We start from the raw sequence: 26,285 nt of genomic DNA on the forward strand, positions 1-26,285 counted from the left end.
CATTTGTGGCTTTGTTGCCACCACAGATGAACTACTGAAGCATATTAGCTGCTTTATTTTTGGTAGTTTTAGCAACCAGCAGGCGTGAAATTGCTGAATAGCTATTTATATTTTATGTCATTTATGAATGAATTGTATTTAAATTGCTTATGCAAATTAGAAATGACAATAAACTGACAAAAATAATATTAAATGATAAATGGATTAGTGAGATTATTTCAAAGGCAGATCTATTCATCATTTATTTATGATTCCTTTTTAAAATCTGAATTCCTTAAATAGCTAAATAAACAAATCCATCTCAAGTCGAGATTTTTTTTAGTAATATAAGTGAGGAAGATGTCACTTTGGCAAAGATGGTCTTGAGCGACTGTGAGCTTGGAAAGATCAACGTTTGTGCTGCGGTTTTTCACAGCATCTCCAGCCCGAGAGGCCAGTTTGAGTTTCTGCCCAGGATATCCCATGATTCTCTCTGACAGCTGAAGCGTCAACCCCTTGACACTGAAGGTGAATTTATGGTCCAGTTCAGGAAGCACAGTGGTCCTGTGGCGTGAATGCATCAGCAGGTCTCAGCAGGGACGCGTGTTTGTCTTTCAAATGGAATCATTTGACTTAAGTGGGTCGGCTTTATTTTAATTTGGGGCAAATATTGTCCAGTCATGATCGCTTTACTTCTTTGTTATGACGACGGCACGGCTTCCAACTGGCATTTTTTTACCTTTGTAGGATGTGATAATTCCACGTGTATTTTAGGTGTAAAAAGTAATTAACAACCTTAATTCATTCACACATTTTGCAGAATCTTACTTACTTACTTGTTGAGCTGCCTTTTTGAGACAAGCAGCGAACCAAAAGGATGCACACTCAATTTTTAAAAATAATTATATGCTTATTCATCTGTGATACACTCTTATTAATGTCTCTCTTATTGTTTCATATGGCAAATGTGACACGCAAATGCGCTGTGAAACCTTTGGAATAATATTGCACCTGTTGATCATAGTAAATGTCCACATATTTTTCCTTAGATAACTGCGTCCTCTTTAGATGTGAAGATGTGATTTACAGTAGTAAGATGTGCAGATTGCATTTGACCCTCATCATCAATATCTGAAGAAGATACGCTTACTTAAAGTGTCCTGCTACGAACGTGGTCGTCTTGACTTAAACACAACCCAGATCTGCACCAGTCACAACTAGAAAGTAATAACTTATTGTAGCTTAACTATTAGCAATATTATTCCATGAAACGTCTGGTTCAACCCTCCTCACTGTCTGCGATGTCTATAGGTGCAATGGAATTTCTGGCACCGGGACAAATGAGATAGAATTCCCTGCAACTCCCACTGTCCAGGACGACATATCGGTTGGGGGATGGAGCGACTTCCTTGGGCTAAAAGTAAAACTACTACTGCGGCTTGTGCAACAGCAGCAGTGTAACTGAGAGTCTTCTCTCCCCAAGGTGCCCTTCAGCATACTAGCCAGGCATGTAAACATCAGTGTATATCAGTTCACAACCAACCCTGAACCATTCAACACAAGTTCCTACAGACTGACTGGAGTCCGTCAAGGTGCTTGACATATATTTTTAAATGTGACCCTTCATATGTACAATATGTCCAATGTATAAGCCTTTAGGTTTTGATGTGAGTGAAGTTCTATTTTTACATGCTGCATGTGTTCAATTCTCTGTGTGGTTTTGACTCGGCACATTCCATTTCTATTTAAGTTGGGATTTTCAATGCGTTGTAATAGCCCCCACTTCTGCCAGCTGAGCCCTCGCATGAGACCAGAGCGCCAAGATCAGACAGAAATTAATGCATGTTCCCGATGCATACACATTAACATACGTCTGAGTGAAATGTTTATCGGTGGTTATTGTTGATATTGTGGCAGTTGGCCAGGCTCAATCTGGGCAACACCGAGGTGCTGCAGGTTTACGCACCATCTCTTAGCTTTTCTGCTTGAAGTCAACTGACTAGACGAGTCTCACAGTCACCAGCTCCCTGGGTCTCTGCTTTGTCCCTTCCTGAATCACTCTGGTGTTAACTTCACCTCATGTATTCATTTCCTGCGTCTCTATACCTCCGGGCGAGGAGGGAGCAGCGCTAGGTAAATCAGGAGACACCATTTCATGCCTATGTCTTTTACTAAAGCAAAGCAAGACTGAAACTCAGGATCTGACTCATGGTCTCAATGGGACCATTGAAATTTATCAAGAAAAAATATTGAGTAGTTTGTATGAGTATATTTTCATTGAAATTGAAATTATTTTTGTTTTCATTGTTATTAAAATACTATATATATATATATATATATATATATATATATATATATATATATATATATATATATATATATATATATATATATATATATATATATATATATATATATATATATATATATATATATATATATATATATATATATATATTTGTTCCATATTCCACGTCCAATAAAGTTGACGTTCTTCAGGGTTTATGAGGGTTGAAATAACAGTTAAGAGAGTGGTACATTCTTTGTGTGTGTTTCTGTCTAGAAATTGGTCAAAACAGGTTCAAGGGACTGTTGTGTGTGGCGGGATACACCATGATCAGATGGTGAGTCTAAAACCTCAAGTGCTCACACAGACATGAGCCCAATTAAACGCAAAGTTTTGGGGACTGAGGAAGGATGCCTGAGTTCCTAGAAGCACAGCACACAACACACAACATATAAACTCTTAACCCCAACCCAGGTGTGCCTCAAGTTGGACTCAAGTCCCACCATGTGAGACCTCTGCCTCCATGCTTAGAGAGTGTTGTGGGATCAAAAAAAAGACAGAAATAAGGAAAGATGACGTCACAACTGTGTGCCATGGGGTTGAAAGACTATATAATATTAGGATATAATTTTTTTTTCACAAGAAACCTGAGGTATGAGCATACCCGTTTAGACACGCTGGAGTTTGGTGCGTGTTTGGATTCATCACTGGGCTCACTGGAACCCGAAAGTGTATCCAGAATTGAAATTAAAAAGTAAAGATTCGGCCAGTCCAGAGGCCCTGGGACACAAATGCCGCCACTCTAAGTGTGGCAGCCAAAGACTTGTATTGAGTTTCAAATTCTAAAAATAATCCTGACTTGTGTCCCTGTTGCTCTCTTCAAATGCCACAGTCCCACTTGTCAAAACAGAGTCGAGGGGTCGCCACAATATGATGGACCTTTTTGAGACCAACGCTTATCTTTTCAACGATTTGCGCTATTTGGAGGAAGGGGATCATGGAGCTCTGCAGCACTTGGACATGTCGGGGATGTCCCCTCTTTATAACGGCCATGGCAGCCCGCTGTCGCCGGGTCAGGAGGAGAACAACGCTCCGTCCGAGACCGGAGAGGAGAGCAGCGGGGAGGAGCACGTCCTGGCACCGCCGGCGCTGCGGGCGCACTGCGAGGGCCAGTGCCTCATGTGGGCTTGCAAGATCTGCAAGAGGAAGTCAGCACCCACGGACCGGCGCAAGGCGGCCACGCTGCGCGAGAGGCGACGGCTGAAGAAGATCAACGAGGCGTTCGACGCTCTGAAGAGGAAGACGGTGGCGAACCCGAACCAGAGGCTGCCCAAAGTGGAGATTTTACGCAGCGCCATCAGCTACATTGAGAGACTACAGGAGCTGCTGCAGACCCTGGACGAGCAGGACAAGACCCCCAACGGATCCTCCCACAGCCACCGTGGGAACGACCGCACTGTAAGCGCCAACAAATGGTCCATTAACAATAAAAATCAGATCCCCGGTAATAATGAAAGACTTTCACACAGATTTTCATTACATGACGCATTTAAAAGAAGTGACCTTGTCTCACCAATCACAATCTCAGTTATTCATTCTTAACTGGTGTCTATTGATTCTCTGAAGAACCCACTTTCCTTCCATATATAAAAAAACATTGTTGCTGCTGATAAGGAAAAACAAAGTAAGAAACACCTAAACAATCCTGTCAGTCCTGATCAAACAACATATCTTTCCTACCAACTGTAAATATAGTACCATACAGAATGTCCTCATGAGTTGTCAGTCAGTTTTCTGTACCCAAGCATCTTCCCATCTCAAGAGATGAAGGCACATTCTGAAGGAAACCGATTCCTCTCATGAGTTGCGTCGGCTTAAAATGCTGTGCTGGGTGTTGGGAAAGGTTTTTCCATTCATCTAGACACACCCTTTATGAATAACCTGCAGGAGAAGTTTTACATATTTCTCAACTAAAAACACAGCAGAGGAGTTGAAGTTGGATATCAACCCACAAAGCAGTTTACACACAAGATTGTTTTTTACGAGAAGCTTAGTGCCAGTCCATCACCAGGCACGATGAGACCACAACCACCCACACACTCACTCGCACATGCGGACAGTTAACCCAGGTCAGCACAGGGAGTACGCCACACACACACACACACACACAGACCTTGGTTCACTCCAGACCCAGAGTTGGTGCTGACGTTGGATTCAAACCTGTCACCACACTGCTTTACTTTGTGTGTAACCATGTGACCTGCAGGGGGCCAATCACGAACGCCATTGGGAAAAGTCTTCAGAGACTTGGTCAAGCCAAGCTGAGCATTCCGCCACAGTGGTGATCAACCAGAGAGAAGGTACAAGAAGCCCATGAAACGATGCTCAGGAGTGGTCAGAGAGAGAAACGCTGTGTCTTTGTTTCAGGCAGCGGCGAGTCGTCGGGGTCCTCCAGCCTCCTCCGTCTGTCCTCCATCGTGGACAGCATCTCCAACGACGAGAAGGTTTCCCTCAACGAAGACATCTCTGCAAACTAACGATGAAATAGCCATGTTTCTCATTTCCACTCGTTTTGTTATCTTTGTGATCCACATTTCAAGATTTGTACATATTTGATTATTTATTTTATATCAAATGAAAGAGGAAGCTGCTGAATATTGTATTTAAGACTGTAAATAACCATTTGAAAGATTAAATTCCAACTTTTGGCCTTGTTTTCTGGTCCGTTCTTAAAAGTCTGGTCTTGTCTTGGGGAGCTTTGTAAACAACACCAGTTTTGTGATTGCTTTCTACAACCACATAAAACTAGAAAACAAAATACCCCGACAAGTTCAAGATCTCGCCACCCCACGTTCACGGCTATTAGAGCTCCATAAAGTCTGTCTAAACTGTTCTGGTTGCTGCCGTGACTCTTTGTTCCAACACTTCTCCAGCAGGCCTGACCCTCCACAGTAACCCGACTCCCTCCCAGTACCAGTCCTCTCACATGTTGGGGACATGAGTTTCAGGCAAGACAGAAAAGCTCGGTGCAATAATGAAATAACTTTTGACATTTGTGGGCAAAATGTAGCAGATAAATGTTTTTGCATGTCCACCATGATTCTGTTACACCATCCTTTTGAAATACATTGGTTTCCAAAAAACATAGAAAAGTCCTCGCTTTTTCAAGATTTTCAAGATGTTTCTTTGCCCCCCACAATTACTACAGAAGTGTCTTATATTCACTCTTTGAAAATATATTATCATACACTAGTACCTGTGTAATGATATACAGGACTTCGGCTTACAAGGTTTTTTTTTTTGGGGTACCATGAAAGTGAGTCGGCGCGACGCATCCCAAATGTTGGAGGAATTCTGAGGTGTTTTCAAGCTCAATTCCAAGTGTCTGACGGAAGCATCAGAAAAGAGAAAAAGAGGGATAAAACGTTCATTTCTGTCAGCGTGTAAATATTTTCTTGTGTGCTTCACTCTGGCAGGGGAACATCTTGCCTCACAGTGACCTCAGATGGGATGTGTACAAAGGGATTCTCTGATGAAGCAGGTTGAAGATAAGATGAGATTTCTTAGTGACAACAAAGACATTACTCATCCATGTTAGTTCTTCCTACCAATATTAAATTATTGCCACGGCAACTACAAAAGTCAAATCCAAGGCTGCTTCCAGGGAGTTTTATGAAATCCCAGGATTGATGTGTGAAAAGGATCATAATTCCATTGTTCGTGCTCTTTCGGTTCACCATTATTTATCACATATCTTTAAGTTTGAAAACACCCAGAGTTTTTTCACTGTTGAGTCCAGACAGAAACCTGATAGCCCCAAACACTAATGTGATTTTAATAGCTGCCCACTCACTGGTGCAGCTCACGCACTCTGATAGACATGAAATAAAGATGTTTAAACTCCGCAGATGGAAAAGATGTGCAAACACACGTAGCTAGCTCTGCAGAACTGAAACATGCTTAGCTTTGCTTTTTTCCTGGATTTATAGCGGATTATGACGACAGTTGTTTCTGTAAACTCAGTATGTTATTTAATGTTTTGTTGCTGTCTTAACTCTCACGCACGCCACTGCGAACCTCCCACACAAAAACTGTGCAAACCCCAGTCGGTCTTGGCAATCAAAGTGGGGATTTTAGTGATACCACGGACTATTATTCGGATTTGGCTGTGAAAAAAAAACGGACGAAGAAGGAGCTGTAATAGCCTGAGACTTGATTTATCCGAACTCCGGTTGGATATCGCGGCACTTCTTTTCATCCACTGCCAAGCAAATGCTGTTGCCACTCAAAAGTAGTTTTTCCCTCTTAAATCAGGAGTGAACTGAACTTTTGGATTTTGAAGTAATAATTCTGTTATTATTGTGTCATACTTACTTATTCCTATTAGCGTCTTCACTTTTCACTTTAGTTTAGTTATTTCATTGAATAGGAAGGCTAGTCAACACCACAAAAAATATCCTGCGTCGCGTGCACATCACTGCTCAGTAAACATTTTTCACATTCTGGTTCTGTACTAGAGCATTTACGCTTTGATCGAAAGGTGTGTTACAATTACATAAGTCATTGATTATTATTATTATCAATCACAGTATCTCCAGATAGCTATATAGTAGAATTCAGAAGCAGTTTTATATTTACAGAGTTCATCTATATGAACAGAGTTCATCAAGTGTGTGTACCTTTACCCACATGTATGGCAGTGCATTAGTAGTTTTCTTCAAGGTTAGTCAAATGTTTATGAACGATGGCGCAACTATGATGAAAGCTATGTCAATGTTTTTCATGTTTTCTCAAACAATAAGAAGTATTGAGCATATTCCACATAAATGTTGACAGAGGGACAAAAGTACTACAATTTGTTGGTCTTCTGTCAAGTACCATGTAAATCCTGTAGATCTGGGGTGTCAAACTGAACCATGCAAGGGCCCAACATTTGAAATACAGTTGAACAACTAGAACTGGGAAACAATGTGATGCTATGTCCCAGTTTTCATTTTAGCAGGCTATTTTTAGCCTAAGGTGTCTCTGTTTCCTATTTATAATCTCCCGTGGAGAGGAAAAGGCTTGTTAACCAGGACTTTAATTTACAAACGCACTACACTTTGAGCCAACTGCATGTATGTAAAGCTCATGCGGGCCACAGAAAATGACTTGGCGAGTGATATAAAACATCAATATGAATATTAATCATACTTCAATTGCTTTAGAAATCTATTTAATTATAAACATAAAATAATCGTCCAATAATTTTGGTAAAAATAACAGTGAAATGAGCTGCTGAGCGGAGTCTGCAATCTCTGTGTGTGTTTCTTTATTTGGTTCCGTTAGGTCACCAGAACTATCAAATGAGTACCGTGACAAATGATAGCTAGATTTAGCCTCTCTTTTAAATGAAACTCTTTTTAAACGACTGCCATTTACCAGGCACTGATTTATTGTTTAATTAGCCAAACTTTTTTTTTTTTATCTCTCAGTTGTTCGCGGCCAACAGTACAGTATCCATTTTCATACAGCTATTGCGCCCCCCCAACAAAAACTCCCAAATTCAATGTGTGAATCATGTTTTATGCAATTTTTCCAATATGTAAATAATTACTCACAGAAATTGATTATTATTATTATTATTATTATTAGTGTTATTATTACTATTTATCTTTTTCAAGACCTTTCCGACAATAACTCAAAGTCGACCACTACTCTAGTAATAATCTGTCCTTTCTTATGTTGAGTCGATCGTGCATTTACGAGGACAAACAGTGTATTAAGAGTTTAAAGTGAAGCACTTGGAAAGAAATAATGTTTTCAGACGTGACGTGAAGTGGACATAAAAGATCACCTCCTGCCCTGCACTTAGCTCTGCCTCTGACCCTTGAGAACAACACTGCAGCAGGCGCAGATTGTTCCCTGGAGACCGGCCGCTGCACCGGGATCGATGCCCGGCCGAACCCTGCGTCCACACACGCCATGTGACCCGAGCTTTGGGTTTGTTATCAGCCCAAACAAGCTTTGATCTTCTCAGCGGCTACAAGGCTAAACCGATGTCTTCTTCAGCTGTGCGAAGGCAATCGAGGGGCAGCAGGTACCGTGTTTTCTTAGGTGTCCCCCCGTGACGGTGGGAGTCGTGGGAGGGGGCCACCAAACGCTTTGACACGTTGTGAGAAGTATCCGCATTGTATCGTTGTAAGCTGTCAACGCTACTGTCGGCGCGCAACAAGGACAAACAGAGCGACGGCGAAACTAAAAGTCCAATCATCTTAAGATGTCATTTTTGCCTGCAGAGCGAATAAAGCACTTTAATATAGTCGACAAATCAATCGATGAGTGAGTATTTCCCTCCACACTGCTATGAATATTTATTTATTTGGCAACAAATCGTCACCATCTTCACAGTGTTGCAATCTGAAAGCAGCAAATCTCTCTCTCTCTCTCGCTCTCTCTCTCTCTCTCTCTCTCTCTCTCTCTCTCTCTATATATATATATATATATATATATATATATATATATATATATGAATATGAATAATCAAATGGCGTGTATGAAACAGGGGTTACTGTTACTAACCCCCTGAAAGATGAGCTATGAGAAACACATGAAAAAAAAATTACGGGACCAACAACTTGTTATTAATCACCATAAATATGAAGAGCACATGTAAAAAAAAAAAAAAAGAAGTAATAGTATTTTCCCTAGTTTTTCACTTCGCCATCTGTTCCTGACCAAAGTGTATGACTTCTCTGGGGTCAATAAGCTTTAATGGTTCAAATTTGGTGCCTGTGGAGGAAACCGCGTGAGGAATTGCTGCCGCGGTGTTACTTGTGTAACTACTCTTTTAATGAGCTCTGAGCAAACAGCTACGGCATCACTGGCCTCACCTTCGGCGATGAGTCGGAGGCGTTTGGAGCGAGCTTGCCACTGCTATGTGAAATCTCCGGGCTTGAAATGTTACACCCTTCATTGCAGCTGGGCCGCATCTGTAACGCTGTCGCAAGAAGCGTTAAAATTGCTCGGCATACTCCCACATAAGTGGCTGCCGACACTAAAAACACTGAGGGTTCAGAGGGTTTTCAAATTAGCTGGGAAGAGTATCACGAATAATGCCATGTTTTCAGAAATGCACTCTGACTTGAGATAAAACATCCATAGAAATTCCTTTTAATGTACAGTTACATCTTCACAAACCACAGCTTGTTCCATTTAAATGTGCCAGCAACATATAAACATTATTTACAATAGATAACAGCTGAATTTAGCTATGTTTTCATACATATCCGATTGTGCACCTGCCACTGACTTTAAGACACAAAAAAGTCAAACCCAACTCTATGGAATCGAGTCGGCGTATAACAGAGACTTGCCCAACTTTAATGAATTATTACGACATTTTTATTCAGACATTTTTGTCTATTATATGTGTTGTTTGCAGTTTGATACTTTAAGAATCTATTTTTTTTTTTTTTTTTTTTGCTGTCTTCAGTTGTGCTCAGCGTGTCCTGTGTGAGAGGAGATTGGCGATGAGTAGGAAAACAGCAGTTAGTGCAGATGTGGGAAACTCTGCAGGGTACTGGGGGGTGAGATGTGGCGTGTTAGGATGGGGCAGGGAGGACCTTATGGCTGGAGCCAATGGGCCATGGTAATTAGATCTGGCCAATGTGGGCCGCAGGCTTTGGCCTCCGGGCATATAAGGGGGGCCAAGGGCAACAGGCCCCTCATATCAGTCAGAGCTCCCCTCTCTCAGCCCAGCCTGACTTCCTCTATCTGTGCCACTCATCGCACCGCGGCCATGGACGTCTTCTCGCCCTCTCAAGTCTTCTACGACAGAGCTTGCGCTTCTTCTCCAGACAGCTTGGAGTTTGGCCCCGGCGCGGAGCTTGCCGGGTCAGAGGAAGACGAACATGTCAGGGTCCCGGGGGACGCTCACCAGCCGGGTCACTGCCTCCAGTGGGCTTGCAAGGCCTGCAAGCGGAAGCCCAGTTTCGTGGACCGCAGGCGAGCCGCCACCATGCGCGAGCGCCGGCGGCTGAAGAAGGTCAACCACGCTTTTGAGGCGTTGAGGCGCTGCACCTCCGCCAACCCGAGCCAGCGTCTGCCCAAGGTGGAGATCCTTCGTAACGCCATCCAGTACATCGAGAGCCTGCAGGATCTGCTTCGTGAGCAGGTGGAGAACTACTACAGCCTCCCTGGGGAGAGCAGCTCCGAACCTGGAAGTCCTCTGTCCAACTGCTCTGATGGCATGGTAAGATTCTGCCAAACATTTGCAACCAGTTGGGTGTTCTTGGTCAGAGTCAGGTGGCCTCCTCATTTTCAAACGACAGCAAAGAGATTCAGAGCATTGTTACTTCCTCACTTCACACACTTGTCGTGCTCACCTTTCGGACCTTCCATTCAGTGATGATTCGTAGCTTGGTGGTCGCTCTGTTTGTGTCCAAACCGCTTCTGGTGCCAGACTCAGTCTTGACTCTCACCCCGCCAGACACCCTATAGCTCTCTTAATCCCAAACTTAATCCACCTTGCCAGAGAAACCCAGAGCCTTTCCACATTCCACGCAGACGGCATGTTCTGCCAGAATTTTCTGCGGCTTTACCACAGAGAAAGTGTCATCTTGCACAAACCGGTGTTGCTTCCACTGATACAATTGATTGGACACGCTCTGGGCCGGGGGGGAGCCGACACGTCGGCTTCAAGGTGCATGTGAAATGAAGACGGCCGTAACTCGGGATTTATTCGTCTTGTGAAGGCCACTTTTTCATCTCCTCCACGGAGTGGCTGCGCGCGTTGGTGTATACAAACTTCACACACCATTTGCGTCACTTACCTTTTTGCATTTCTCAAAGTGCGTGTTCTTTCTTCTTTCCAGACTGAAAGCAACAGTCCAGTGTGGCAGCCCATAAACACAAACTACCCCAGCAGCTTTCCATACGTGAAATCCGGTAAGGACTTGTTTTATTCTGACTGCTTCAGACCCTGACGCTCCAACCGCTCTAAACGGATTTGATTTGATTTTCTAGAGAAGTTTGGGGACAGAGCAGCTGGCGCGTCCAGCCTGCAGTGTCTCTCCAGCATCGTGGACCGCCTGTCCACAGCGGAGGCCAGCTGCGGTCCCGTCACCCTATCCACGTTCTCACCGGGCAGCAGCGACTCACAGCCCGGCACGCCTGACAGTCCCGGGTCCAGACCCGTCTACCACGTCCTGTGAGGGGCACATTCGCCCAAACTGAACTGTCATCTTGTACATGAACCTGTAAATATGTATTATAAAGGCTCAATATTCCTCGCATACTCAGTGGCTTATATTTAATTACAACAGTGTAACATTGCTGACTTTAAACTGTATTTAAGCTTGTTTGTTTCCATGTTGTTTTTGTCAAATAAATATTTGTTTTCCTGTAAAAGTTGGACCACTTGCTTTTATTTTTCCCATGCGGTCATTGGTAATGCGGGGGAATCGTCGTAAAAGTCGGCCCTAAAATCCGTCAGTTTGCTGCCTTCCACCAAATGCATGTCATCAGCGACGCTCTAAATGATTCCATCCTCACTTGTGTCGATGACAAATGGCATTTAAATCAAGCTGTAGGGTAACTGACGGAAAGAGGAGGGGTGGGATGTGACCCCCTTTTGTGACGCTAATGGCGTCACTGCTTCCTACTTCCTCCGTCAAGTCTCCTCTCCGTGGGTGGAATTAATGCCACTGTGCTGAAACCAAGTGGCTCATTCGGCTTTTACTCTTGTTGCAAGTTGGGTTTTTCAAGAATACTTGAGAAGTGTGTAACAATGCAGTCTAAGTTATTTTAGCGCTTATCTTTCATAAATGGATTTGTCTAATGGCTGCGCCCATCAGGGATGAAGGCCTGCAGGGCGCATCAGTGCCTGCCGTTGTGACATCATTGGAATGTGGACTTTCTTCTTCTTTCAGCAGCAAAAAAGCCACTGAGAAAAATAATGGTATGATCATCATTTAAACCTATTACTCACATTAGTTTAATACATATATTTTTCTTAATTTCTGTTTTTTTCCCTCAAGTTTGTTTTATGGCACCTGTTTAAAGACTTCTTTTCTATGGATGTGAACATTTTTACTGATGTTTACTTCTACTTAAGTGATGGACGAAAAAATGTAAGTATTTTTTTGTAATAGTTTCCGCTATTAAAGATGTATCTGCTTTGCCATTTAATGTACTATATATTGATATTGTGCTTTAAATGATTTTCATACTATAGTATTATAGTTTGTCATGGCTTGGTATGTACAGAAATTGATAACTAATAAAAAAAAAAAGATTTACAATGTCTCTTTCTTTCTTTCATAAGACAATGTAAAGTGATCCTATAGTCATCGGCTCGTATGGTTTAGTTGTTAAAGTCTGTCAAATACTTTTTTTTGTTTTAATATGCTTTTGTGAAGGAAACCTTTTCTCCTCTTGTGCTGTTCCCCACCTGCCGTCATGTGTCTGTCACCCTGAAGCTGGACGATGAAGTGCTCTCCGTCAGATCACAGGAGGGAGGTGTGGACTGGCTGGAGACGGAGCAGACAAAACAAGCTGACCACTCTACAGAGGCCTCCTCTCAGCCGTGTTCCCTCCTGCCTCCAGAGCATTGTGACTCGAGAGTGTGAGGTACAGCCTGAGCTCATCTGAGGTGTTGCAGCTATGTACGACACGCCATTCACTGCTTTGGTCGCCTGCCATCAAAACACTGTCTTTCCTTGTAGTGCATCGTGACATAAGAAAGAATTAAGACCAATATGAAAGTCGAGATTAGATTAGACTACTTTTGTTGATGTGAATAACAAGTCAGTTTATTTTTCTATTTTGTCTTTTCACATATTTCACAATGACACATTTGCCTGATTTTTTAAATGACTATGACAAAGGATGAGTCAGGGCTTTATCAAAATAAAACAAGGACGAAAAGAATGGAAAACCTATTCATTTCCACCACATATAATAGTCACAATATTATTCTAAATGATGCTGTATATTCTACAATTTTAAGTACAAAGTGTTATATGTGGTGATAAAAGAAACTTTCACGGGTATATAAAAAAAAACGTATACTGAGTCACGTTTTAGTCGAACGTCTTACCGCAATATTTTGTCCGACCACCAGGTGGTAGTATTTCCCGGATTGGTGTCCGGAAGAGCTGAGGTTACGACAGGATTTCTCGACCACGTCAAAAATATTTTAATTCGATCGACCAGAGAAATCGATCATCGCGACTGCACGTAGATTAAGTGATTCTGCTTTGATTCACCTGAATAGTTTCACAAATAATCAAGTTGCGAGATGATATTCAGAGGATTTATCCTGTTAAGCTGCATGAACAACATACTGTAGTGATTTACATAAAACGGTGTATAATATTTTCTATATGAGACATTAGTAAACTAGGCATCACATTTGAATAACACTGTAACTAAGCACAAAAGTATCATACCATTTTACATACATGTCACACATTTACATACAAATTTTAATACATGATTACTTTTTTATGAACTATAATATATATTTTGGCAAAATATTTTGCAGTTGAAACTACTAAAATACTATATATACTAACAAAATGTCACCATCAAATCTGAATTTATTAAACCATCATAATCTAGTAATAATAATAATGAAAAATCTAATATCATACGGTTGTGTAAATAAATATGCACCATTGAACAAATTAAAACCTTCTACCTCACTTAGAGATCGAGACCTAGGTGAAGGGAAAGAACAAACAACAGCACTGTGATCACTGTACAACAAGCACATCGATTTATTTATACAAATATAGTATGTATCACAATTGCATATCAACAGTTTGTGTTTTTACATTACAAGACCATGAGCTTCAAAAATGCAAGTCAATTCATAAAATGTACTTCAATTTGACATACAAAACGTGACCGTACTTGAGTCGTAAGATGGGAACTTTCACGTCATTTCTTATACCAAAAAAATCAACAGCCAGTGGGTCGGGAAACATTTGACAGTCAGTAAGATTTCACCACATTAATGAGAACTTGATGAAAGTAGCCATTTGTTGTTAACCGAAACTTTGGGATTTTTGAAGGATCCATCGTTCCCAAAGACGCTGCTCTGTCAAATTCCACCCAGAACAAACTCAACACAAAGTAAAGGAATATGCACAGGAAACAAGTAATAAGAGGAAAATGGACTACGATGTTGATAGTTGACAGTTAATATATTCAAGAAAGAAAAAAAAACAAGGTTTCAAATCACCGTTCACAATGAATGACAATCACAAAGATACACATGTGCTGTATTTAGCTCTTATAGTAGATCATAAATAATAATCTGCTTTAAATGAAACAATAGACTTTACATTAAATCTCTGCTCTCATAAACTCTTTTAAAATATGGTTTAAAATATTTCCATTCACCAACATTCTCTTGGTCTATTTTTGGAAGGATTGATCCTTGAACTCTCAGATGAATCTCATTTTGGAGCAGAATTCTCGTTATTGCACGAGAGTCGTACGCGCCACGTGAAAAATCTCTGCTCGATTTGGGCTCAGAAGCTGCCGTACAGTGCAAAACATGTAGCGGTGGGGAGTCAAACAGAACGACCTGTGTGTTATTGCTAATCCTACAAGATACAAAATCTGTCCTTGCTACAGCATCGAAGGTAAAAAAAAAAAAAGAGTTTCTCCAAAAACAGGACACAAAATGAAGCCAGAACGAAAAAGGGACCTTTCGTACAGAGACACGAGCACCAGTTGAAGAGTCAACAGAAACACCACTGTACAGATGAAGGAAGGGCCGCAGCGTCACTGTAAAGAAAACACTAGAAAAGGAACTTCAGAACTATCCAGGAGAGCAAAAAGGGGACGGTCGTCGGTAGCTTTCCTCTTCAACAAAAGCACCAAATATTCAGGAACGCCTCTTTTTTTTTTTTGCTGAGTCACCGTTGCAACACTGGAAGGGAGATGGAAAGTCTTCTACTCGTTGGTTTCCCTCACAAATGAGAGATAGTGTCGACACCAACCGCTGATCTTTGAGATCCAACTGGCTCGCTCTCCATCACTTCTTCTTTTTTGGAATCGCCCTGCCAAGATGGTGAAACAAGACAGCTGAGAGCAAAGCAATTGGAGCACTGACTTTTATTCTGTCATTTTAAAATGGTTTTGCTCGTGTCTTGCTGCATCAATCTTTAGAACAACTCCTCTGTTTCCTTTATGAGGATGCACGCAACAAGAGAAGTCAAACTGTTAGAGTGACTGCACCCAGTCGTTTCTTCTGCTACTATAGCTTAAAACAGTTTGCTTTATTAAAAAAAGACAGAAGAAGAGGAAAAAAAAGTGGCAAATGTGAGAGATAATCTGAAAATATTTCTATATATTAAAGATCATTTTAAATCCAGGCCACACAAATACCATAATACTTTAATTTATTTTTTAAATGTGACGTACAACTAGAATCATATCATTAAACAGATATAATTGATGGTTATTACAGTATTTTACATTTCTCATCAGAAGTTGATCATTTAAATGGACTCCGCAGGCTCTTTGAAACTGATGCTGCAAGTTGATAATTTAGCAAAATCTCAACTACACCCACAACATCTTACCACTGTTTTTTATTCACGATAAAAAAAAGAAAATTTTATTTGTTCTTAATATTACATGACCCTTAGTTAGAAATACAGATTCCTTTATTTGTTTTATTGCTTGCTACATTTGTGCACCAGTCAAATCACAGAGTTTTTCTTCAGCTGGAGAATGTAGTTCTACTCAGCTCTGCTTGGTCAGTCAGTTTTGGGTCACCAAGCTAGGTAGCGGCTCTCCAAGAGCCAGCGTTGATAAAACGTGATCCCGGCTCGGTTGTGACTGCAGCCGCTCCACAACAGAGTGTTACAAGCCCCTAAATACCTTCCCAAACGGAACCGTGCCAAGTCCATGACAAGAGATCCGCTCTGGGGATTTAGTATCAGACAGGCAGCGCTGCAGAGATCTTGGCTCGGACTCGACACGAAAATGCATTGAAAATTGGAAATTCCAGAGGAAAAAAAATGACTTCACTTGAGCGTCTGAAGAAGTTGTCAGTGTGCAGCGCTGCATTTCAAGTTGCTTCAGCATGGAGTCTGACCTGATGTGACCAGCTTTAATTATTGAACTCTGCAGGGCACTGCAGAAACCTTTAGTGCGGTTCATACTACTAATGCACAAATACATTTTTTTGCTTTTTAAATATTGCTAGTAATAGTGATGCAAACACAAAATGATTTCATGCTATAATGCTATATGCCTTCTTTCTGCCTGGGGTTGCCAGAACAGACCAACCTGTCTGGTGCATCCTCCTTACTGACACCTATCCTCCTTTATCACATCCATGGACCTTGGCTGTCTTTTTCTTCTCTTGGTGACTTGATATCTCCATCGCTAACGTCTTTTTATTCCTCTCCTCAACAGCAAATACTCTGCATTCACCACTGCAGCTTGGACCTCCAAATCCTCCTCACTCTCACTACAAATCAAGAGTCTTGTGTCAATTCCAAAGCACATGTGATAAACAACCGTGATCGATGTTGGTGTAACGCAGAGGTCTGAAGAGGTTTTTCAGCAGCAGGACGTCACCTTTGTTTTCACCAAATGCACAATGATTGATTGAACACATCGACTTTTCAAAGGTGGAATTTCAAAGAAGTCACTGATGTCACATTGATTCAGTGCTTGGTTGTAGTCAGAGCATAAAGGGACACTATCGTGCACATTTCAAGGGATTTTATTATTGTATTGGGTCTCCATATTGCTCACCTCTCGAATCAAACAGCAAGCCAATGGAATACCATCATGTTTAATGCCATATTAACATGACAACATGATAATTAACAATGTAATTGTATGAAGGTCTCTTACACACTCTTATGTACTTGAATTAAAATCCAAACAGTATCAACCTAAAACCTCACTGACCTCCCTCCATGATGTGGCACTTACACAACATCAGTCCAAAATGTCACACACGCAGGGTGGGGCCTTGTGACTGTTGTAATTCTGTATGAGCTTAACCTTCCTCAGTACCTTCACAACTTTATCATGACATTTTTATCTACACTCCAGAAATGTTTTCATTTTTTTTTAAGTTAAGGAATAAGGGTTTTGTCTAATTATGTAGAAACATAAGATCAGTAAAAGCAAAGATAATACAATTCTCCTCATCAAATCATCAGTTGTGTTTCTTTTCGCAGCACAATACAAGTACAGTGGTACCTCGGTTCTCGACCACGATCCGTTCCAGACAGCCGTTCGAGAAGCGATTTGTTCAAAATCTGAATCGATTTTTCCCATGACAATGAATGGAAAAAGAAATAATGCGTTCCAAGCCTTAAAATAGTCTTTTGTAGGAGTGAATGTAGAGTGTCTGCTGCAGGTGCGCTGTTCCTCTATGTGTGTGGCCGCTGCATGTGGGAGGGGTTGCCGAGTGAGTGACGTCTCTCCAGAAGTGAAGAGGTGCCCGGTGCGTGTCCAGCTCTGAATGTGCGCTTCTGTGCAGTTTGGCTGTGACAAAGTCATAAACCAAGTAACGCTCTGTCCCAGACTCGCCTCATCCCTGTCCCAGCTCCAGCCCACAACAGGACATCAAACCCTGGAGTGAGCGCTCCAGCCTCGGAGGTGTGGAGAGCGAGCACCTCCCCTGTGACACTCTACCACGGTCCAGTGCGGAGACAGGAGAGGTTTTACACCTCAATATGAAGAAAAAACAGCCAGTAAATGTAGCTAACGGGACACGTCTGCATACAGAGGCTGTGTTATACACGATAACAAAGCACGTTGTGTGTCAGCTGATCGGTCAAGTTCTGGATTTTCGTTCGAGATCAGAAGCAAAAAAATCTTGAAATTTTTGTTCGAACTCTGATTTGTTCAAAGTCCGGTATGTTCGAAAACCGAGGTACCACTGTACATGATAAAGCAAAGACCTTGAACACAATACTACTGTACATCCTCCTCACATCTGCTAAAATAATGGATTTACATGTAAATCTCTTTCCATCACTGATCACAATTTCATTCTGTAATAAGAAGTTTTATGTCTGTGATCCAACCTACTATTTTATCTTTGTGTCAGTAGCTGTCTGTACAGACATTGTTCTGGGATCTGAGTACTGCAGGTGTCTGAAGTTGAGTAACAAGCATCAGGGCCCTTTTCATCATCAAAGTAAACTGAGTTTCAGTTTGGTATTTAAGAGTGTCATGTGGTGCTTCAATGGAAAACATTGACCTAGAAGAAAACTAGGGCTGCACCGATCGAGCGGCCGCCCAGTTTATCTGCACTGATATGGGCATTTATGACGTCATCAAGATTGGCCGATCAAATGACAAATATGAGACTTCTTTTTGTTTGTTTTATCTATGCTACTTATATTCATACATGATGAGCAATGCTATGAAACTTTAGAATTTACATCACAACGTAAAAATGACAAACCAAAACAGGCATTTCTCCAGATAGTCGCACTGCTCCTTGTGAAGCTGCAGACTCGCCTCCAGACCTGCAGCAACAGACATCCTCTGGGGAGGATGCAGCCACAGAGCCAGCCAGCCACGATGGCGGTCATTCAGAAATACTTCTCCGTCAAGGCAAATGACAACCGCAATTCGCCGTTTGCAAGATGTACAGCCACAGAGTTAGCTACCGCGGTAAAACAAAACTCTTTTGAGTCAAATCAGCCAGTGTGTCAGGTTTTAAGGCAGCACTCCCGTATTTAAAAAGTGACAAGTGAAGATTGCATTGTGGGTTTGATCTGTTCATTGTTCATTGAAAAAGAATAAAAGTTATATATTTTATATTAAACACTTTGGTATTGTTTATTTGTCCTTTATTTTTCTTTAAAAGTTGAAACGGTTTCTATAAAGTGGTGTTCAGTATTACTGTATTACAGGTTAGTGTCATTAATAATAATAAAAAAAAAACTTTTGTTGTAGAAAAAAGAAAAAACAATCAGACCAGTCTCTTGGAACATTCAAAAAATTAGCTGTCAAAATCGCCCAAGTAATATGAGTCAGTAGCTATGTCCTAACAAGTGGCATGTCAGGTTCCAGTTTAACAAAAAATGCACTTGTTCACATCAGAGCATTACAGAGGCTGTGAAAACAAAGTAAAGCAAGAGCATCAAGAGACTGTTGCGTAAGACAGACTGCTTGTCCTCACAACAAAACAGACCTTCACACACACACACACACACAGCATAAAGAAGTATTATTCTGAGTGGGATGACACATATCCAAACAAAGTTGCACCCTCTGTCATGTTTCATTGCCACTGATGATCTCTCTCCCACTTTGTCTTTGTCTCTTCACCCCTCTTCAATCCTTTGAAAATCTCAATTAAAAATGAAGTATGCAAATAGGCAATTCCTTGTGTCGACTTCAACAGGATCTTCAGACATAAAAGCCAGCGTGACATGAAATAATTGGCAGATTCTGTTCAGGCACCCAAACTGCTCTGATCATTTACACTTTGAAAAGCTGGCTCACATCTTGTTTCATTGCTGATGCTAGTGTTAGCCCATACTGCAGGCACTACAGCATCCGCCTTAGCCACAATGTAACTGGCCTTGAGGAACTGGATACAGCACTAAACACAACACTATGGTGAGCCTGGCTGGAGGGTAAGAATAAGGCTTGTTGGATCTGTGTAGTTTTGAATGCTACACATTACTGCGTTACTTTTTCTGCATTGCAAACCACTTATAAATGACCCAGTGACAATGACCTCCCCACCATAAAAATGCAAACCGTATACTTGTTTATGAATATATTGTGTTGTCACAACGCTCAAAATCTTGGCGACATGAAGGTCATTTTCGACATAAAAATCTGAATTACTGATTAACTGTTATGATTGACTTCAAGTCACTGTAACTGAGTTCATAGTTGACAGTTAGACCAACGTCTGGTTCTCTGGATGGAAGGCAGTGCCACTACAACAAAATTGTCATCACGCCTCTTCAAGTAGCCCCCCAGTATATTAGCAGCTTTGATGTTCCAGCACTTTATGGAATGCGGTTTACCAACATTTGTGATCGACCAGTCGGTAGCCTGCTGCTGTAATGGGCTCCACTGGTCAGTGCATTACAGGGAGGGTTTAGAGTCATCATGTGTGAGGTGATCGGATTATTATGGAATTATTGCATCACAGTGTAAAACAAATCTTGTCGACTTCACTGTCTGTGCGTGCATGGGCAACTTACTACATGTCTGGCAACACACATCATTTTAGGACATGCTATTGATGGTCACTCTTCACTAGATAGAACAGGCTTTTTTTCCATCAAGCAGAGACTGTAAATGTCAACAATCAGTGCCAGAATATCGGCGGAAGTTTAGTAAATGATGGGAAAGCGATCATATGTTAGTGCTACAAGTGTTGATAAGAATGGTGGGGCCTATAGCTCCATGAAGATACGTTGCCCACGAACTGAAAGCTCTCCCAGTCCCTAAAAGCAATGAAGCGCCTCACCTACGACATGTGGTTTTGTTGTGAAGACAGGTTCTGCTGTTGCTGCTGCTGCATGAGGAGCTGCTGCTGTTGGCGCCGTCGAGCTGTGCGCAGCTTCTCAAAGCGAGCCTCCATCTCCTCCAGCACTTTGGGGGTGTAGCGAACCACCAGCTTCACACTGTCTTTAGCAGCTTTCAGTAACTCCACTGCTTTCTCGTGGTGCTCACCCTCCACACTCTACAAAGACGTCCCATCAGTGTGATGGATTTTTTTTTAGAAAGAAGCAAACATCTCGTTGACGAGTCAGACTCACCACACCGTTGACAGACAAGAGTTGATCACCCCGCTTCAAGCCACCGTGCCTTTCCGCCACCCCACCTGGAATGATGCGGGAGATGTAGATGGGGGAGTTTTGTTCTTTTCCGCCCATCACGTTGAAGCCGAGGCCCTCCTCTGTCTTTGGCAGCTCCACCACCCGTGGGTGAGAGTGACCCTCGCTGGCTGCGAAAGCTGCGACGGTGGCCTGAAAGATGGACATTTCAGTGATAAGCAGATGTCCTTGTGTTAGATTTTTCTTTGCCTTCCACTTCAGCTCCTGCTTGTCTGTGAGCTTATGTTAACCCTTTATTGATGATCCTGTCACACTGTTTAATTTATCATAACTCCTCCTTTATCTTATCAAAATAATTCACACACCATTTGAGGCAGAGCATTTTGCCTTTGCGCTCATACAACACATTGTTACAGCTGCACCTGCACTTCTGCAGTGGCACCGCCCAAACACAGACCAGATTCACTGGAAAAAACCATCTCATGTTTCACACGTTACTCAAGCTTCACAGTGCTACAAGTCCCGAATGATCAGTGGGATTATAAAAGGCTGCGCAGTGGCATATACAAGCACGGTTACGGCGAAAGTTCTCTAAACACACACTGCGGAGACACGCACTCGCAGAGAGTGAGCGAGAGGAGGAGACAGAGGTGTTGGAGAGCAGCTGTCGTAGGGTGTTTTGTTAAGTTAGAAAATGAGTCAGAGAGTAATTTTATTTTAGTTACAAGACTGGTTGGGAGTGATGTCTCACACTTTCAAGGGTCACGGTCATCCGTGACAAGATCAGTGCTCCCACATCAGTGTCTGGACCTTGCACTTTTAAAATCATAGAAAAACTTAAAAAAAAAATCATTCTAAATAAGTGAAATAATTCCAAGTCCAAATCCATCATCAATTCAAATGTACTGCATATTCATGGCAATTTAGAGTTCTTACAGCATTATGAAGTTGGAAAGTTATTAAGCTATTAACACAGACAAAAGTCTGTAAACAAAAAATCACAACTCACAGAACATTTTCAAATAATTCCTCAGCCATTCACTCTGAATAAACCCAACCTAAACACTAGGGATGCATTCGGGAATATATTCAGTGAAAAATAGTGAAATAGTGGAAAAAAGGCATGTGACGCGATCAAACGTCATGCAGCGCAACCTGAATGGTGAATTTCGTTTCTAATCGCGATGTAAAATAATGTGTTTTTAAAAACAAAAATGGGCCACGGAGGTGAAATGAACTCTACTAGACGACCTCCTTCAAGCACCAAGAAGTCTGTATACATTGTTGAAGTTATCAATTCTTAGTTGGAGAACAAGAATCGAATTTCAGTTTGCAACGCTATAAGCAACATTTAAAAATAAGGGAATAAAACGTAACTTAATAAAAGGGCTGACCATGTGGTCTCCCATGTCGCCTGGAAAACTTCCAAATAACCTCTAGGGGGAGCTGTGTTGTGGTATAGATCTGCAAAAAGTTACGCCAAGAATTCCAATTTAAAAAAACGTATGACCCAATGAGCTTTTTTGCTTTGGAGGTCAGTGCTGTTTCCCTTCCATTGTAATTACTCCTGTTGCTATTGAGTCAAGGTTCTTTGGCTCCAAGTACTAAACATTCTTTATCAACCTCCGCTCCTCCCAAACCTTAAATAAGAGGATAACAAAGCAAGAATATTTTGAATCCACATGAGAAGTTCTTCAGCTCCCATTTAAGCAAATGGATTAAGATCACACAAGAGGAGCTGCCAGAATATTTGGACAGCCTGAATCCCTGCCAGCTGGCTGGAGCTGTTCTTCAGTTGTGGGTTTTTCTTTGAACTTTTGTCGTATCAGAAATTCTGCTGCTTGTCGCTTAGAACAAAGGAACCTGACACTTGAAAGAGCTAATGGCAGCAGTGGAGAGGAGACGACCAAATGAACTGCCACTGCTGCTTCACAGCGTTTGACGTATTTAAAGAACTTGGTTCAGGAACTGACGGTTATGAAACTTTTATTTATTCAATGCCTCTCGCAGAGCTGTCAACCATACTCATATTAACATCTGCATAGCATCTGTTGTCAACCTTTTTTCCTACGGGCCAGATGGAGTCCAGGCCTAAAACAAAAACAGCCTGAAAACTAGAAACACGTCACCGTAATTTTGGACATTTTCTTGTCTTCCCATTAAGTCTGCTTTCACTGTCTCCCCTTAAAACAGGTCACCTTTATCTAGAATTCTATGAAGACGGCAAGCTTGCTAAAGATAAAACACTTTCTCTATAACATGGCAGCACAACACAGCATATAACAAATAACCCTGCAGCAAGCCTCATTTGATATGATGAGTACCGACGTCCTCTGAAGACGTCTCCATTAAGTCTATCGATTGGAGGCAAAGGAAATAAAATGCACCATTTATTCATTTAGCTATTAAAACACTCACTTAGATCAGGTCCCATCTGTGTGGATAGATTTGTCTCCATATTACGCAGAAGGGTAATTCACAATTTGCATCATTAGTTCAATGGATCGCTGATAAATGAACAGTGTGAATATTTAGTTTTCACATTTAGACCAAGTTTACTTTTCTTTCAGTTTGAACTTCCTCACCTTAAAGAACTTTTAGTAGTCGTATTCAAGTAGCCATTATTGTTGTTTCAACTGAACCACCACCTGCTCCCTCTAGAAAGTGTTGGTCACAGAATATTCGAGTACAAACTGGTTGATTTGGTGTCTAATGAGGGAATGGTGGTTCACCCTGATGAGTGTTCATTGTGACGATCCAAGTGGCAGAGTTGACACATGAATTTCCAGAAAGAAAGGATAACATGATTAAAGGGTTGCTATCTTATGTGTAAGAACTATTTTATGTTTTCATTGAAGATGGTTTGTCTAAAAAGCTGAAATGGACCTGGAGCAGCACACAGCTGCAACACCATAAAAACACAACTTTCATGTCACAGAATGTGTTGCTAGGTTTAGTTGTCAGGTAACAACAATGCCATGAAGCTAAGTACCTGGTGGTTTAACGGCTCAAGTCCTGGAACGTTGCTGTGTTTTTGCTATTGATTGTTGGCTGTCTCAAGTGAGGTGAGCTGCTTGGTGGAGGTATGCACCATGTGTCTCCAGCCAAGCTTACTCAATTCAGTGGACACTCTCGTGGTTTGCATTATCGCTCCAGCTGTCTACTGTGCAAAATATTTCCTTGAGCTACACATATTCGTATGTCAGCATCAGGTCTGAGGTTCTGTTCATGTCACAAGTTAAATTTGGACGGCACATGTTTACACATTTATATTGTTGATTTCTTGCTCAACAGTACTAGTAGTAAATCTGTCTTGCCCGCACACAAACTTGGAATCTTGAAATACATTCAGCTTGAAATACATTGCCCAGTGAGGCACATGAATCTGCTCCCCCGACAAATGTGTCAAGTGATATTGAGTCAAGGTCGTGGTTGGGCGTCTCGCAGCTGTTATCCAGGGTATACGTCGCATCACTGTTACTTCCAGGACTGCAGTCCTTGGCTTTTCCTCCATTAATGAAACAGGAACAATCACAAACCAATGATTTTCAAAAGTGGTCATCTTAACTGTGGCAGTTAATAATATGTTTCCATCATGATCAAAGTGTAACAGGCGGATTTCAACAAAGAAACAGCACAGAGAGCTGGTGACGGTGCTGTAAACAAACCTTCCAGTTGGCCTACAATGCATTTCGAGTTTTCCACGGAGACGTCACCCTTTCAAGCCCTATTGCTATCTGGGTAAAATTACATGAATGGCATCTTGGCTTCTGGAAACGTGAAGACTATCGTAGCTGTTATACATTCTTTGAATTTTGGTGCAGTATATGCTCTCAACACTAGAACAATTGCTACTCACTTTTGTCATGTTATTTATGGTCATGTCCAGCTGTACATTGCTTACATTTACAAGACTGGAGGCGGTGAGGCACAATGCAAATGCATGTTCCTTTGAGCTCCATTTTCTTTGTACATTGTACATTGAATAAACGCACCATTACGTTTTCCTTTTTAACGGTACTTTTTTCAATTTCATAATGTTTTATAACATGATGTATTGTTGATGGAATTCCTTCAGTATGGAATCGTGAGCTCCCCATATCGTCCCACCCCCAGTCTTTAAATTTCAGTTCGCCATGTGGCACTAAAAAATGAATAAATGTAGGCTTATGCAGACAGCACCTTAAACCAATGCAACACAGACACCTTGGGTTGTCATTAATTCAGAGCGCAATCCCACCCTCTCTCTGATGGTGCTTGTGGTTCAGCTGGTCACTGAACCGAAGGAGGGGAGCGAAGAGTCCTCATCTCTTTCCCTCTTTATTCAGTCCTTCTCCCACTCCCTTGCTTTGAAATTATTCATGTCTTCTTTTGTTTCCTTGACTGATGACAGATCACACTTAAATGTCAGTATTCATCTTCAGACACACTTCAGATACGAACTGGTGACTTCCTTCTTTAAATACAGTTGGGAATATTAACAGCAAAACGCAGCAGCAAAATCAGCATTGACATTTAAAAAGTCCTTATAGTATATCACATTTATAACTTGCTTAAAGTTACTTAATGCGTAGAAAAGCAATGTTACATCTTAATACTTGCGTGGACATTTACCTCATAACCTTGTGACATCTCGGATACCTCATTCAAACTGTAATTACCAGTATTATATTCTCAATGTTTTGAACGCAGAGTGATAGAACTGTTGTCGAGAGTGACCCCTGCTGCCATGCTGTACCAATACAGGGCCTCCCCAGGATCTTTTCTGAACATAGAGGGGTGTCTGAGTTTGACAGGGCAAAGCCAATGATGATAAGCAACCCATATCTATTACAGGGATGTTTGACATAAGTCCAAATACCAGTATGATCCGATCACACCACACAAAATTACCACATATGACCCACACACCCTAGGACAGTAGAAAAGAAGTGTGGAAATACACACGAATAACAATAATATTAAGGTTTTACAACTGCTATCTGCTGTGTATGTTAGCTGCACTTGAGATAGTGATCTCTTACCTTCGCTGTGGCTCTCGCCTGGTACTCCGGACAGCCATTGACTGTTATTGTTTCATGCATGTATTGGTAGACCTTCAATTAAAAAGAGAGAAGACTGTGTCAACAATTATATCTCTTAAGGTCACAAGGGCTGCCAGAAAAAAAAAGAGTTTTCTCTAACTTGTATGAAACGCTGTACTATTCAGGGCGTAATGTCGCCTACTCATCTGTAGG

The 26,285-nt window shown here is 41.5% G+C and overlaps 3 protein-coding genes across 3 annotated transcripts in view; 2 read left to right on the plus strand and 1 right to left on the minus strand.

The window, feature by feature from the left end:
• Positions 1-3,196: 3,196 nt before the first annotated feature.
• On the plus strand, positions 3,197-4,830 carry myf6 (myogenic factor 6). Its single transcript, XM_053863132.1, has 3 exons — positions 3,197-3,724; positions 4,533-4,626; positions 4,694-4,830. The coding sequence occupies exons 1-3, from the start codon at positions 3,197-3,199 to the stop codon at positions 4,801-4,803; spliced, it is 732 nt and encodes a 243-aa protein (XP_053719107.1). The 3' UTR covers positions 4,804-4,830.
• A 5,083-nt stretch (positions 4,831-9,913) lies between these two features.
• Positions 9,914-11,563, plus strand: myf5 (myogenic factor 5). The gene is given in 4 exon segments (XM_053863131.1): positions 9,914-10,009; positions 10,011-10,499; positions 11,122-11,194; positions 11,273-11,563. Coding segments are annotated over 4 exon segments (846 nt in total). The 3' UTR covers positions 11,461-11,563.
• Positions 11,564-14,571: 3,008 nt separating this feature from the next.
• The window catches only part of lin7a (lin-7 homolog A (C. elegans)), a 29,708-nt gene continuing 17,994 nt past the window's right edge, over positions 14,572-26,285 (minus strand). Inside the window, exons 3-6 of the mRNA XM_053863133.1 lie at positions 26,073-26,144; positions 21,031-21,240; positions 20,739-20,954; positions 14,572-15,321 (exon numbers count right to left, since the gene is read on the minus strand). Of these exons, the coding sequence (XP_053719108.1) occupies positions 20,739-20,954; positions 21,031-21,240; positions 26,073-26,144 (498 nt within the window). The 3' untranslated portion in view covers positions 14,572-15,321. The remainder of the gene's footprint in view (positions 15,322-20,738; positions 20,955-21,030; positions 21,241-26,072; positions 26,145-26,285) is intronic.

Source organism: Synchiropus splendidus, chromosome 4, assembly GCF_027744825.2.
Source record: "Synchiropus splendidus isolate RoL2022-P1 chromosome 4, RoL_Sspl_1.0, whole genome shotgun sequence".
Classification (NCBI taxonomy): Eukaryota; Metazoa; Chordata; class Actinopteri; order Syngnathiformes; family Callionymidae; genus Synchiropus; species Synchiropus splendidus.

Coding starts and splice junctions, on each gene's coding strand:
- myf6 (XM_053863132.1), top strand. CDS start 3,197: ATGATGGACCTTTTTGAGACCAACGCTTATCTTTTCAACGATTTGCGC. Junction 3,725..4,532: donor ACCGTGGGAACGACCGCACT/GTAAGCGCCAAC, acceptor TGTGACCTGCAG/GGGGCCAATCACGAACGCCA. Junction 4,627..4,693: donor GGTGATCAACCAGAGAGAAG/GTACAAGAAGCC, acceptor TCTTTGTTTCAG/GCAGCGGCGAGTCGTCGGGG.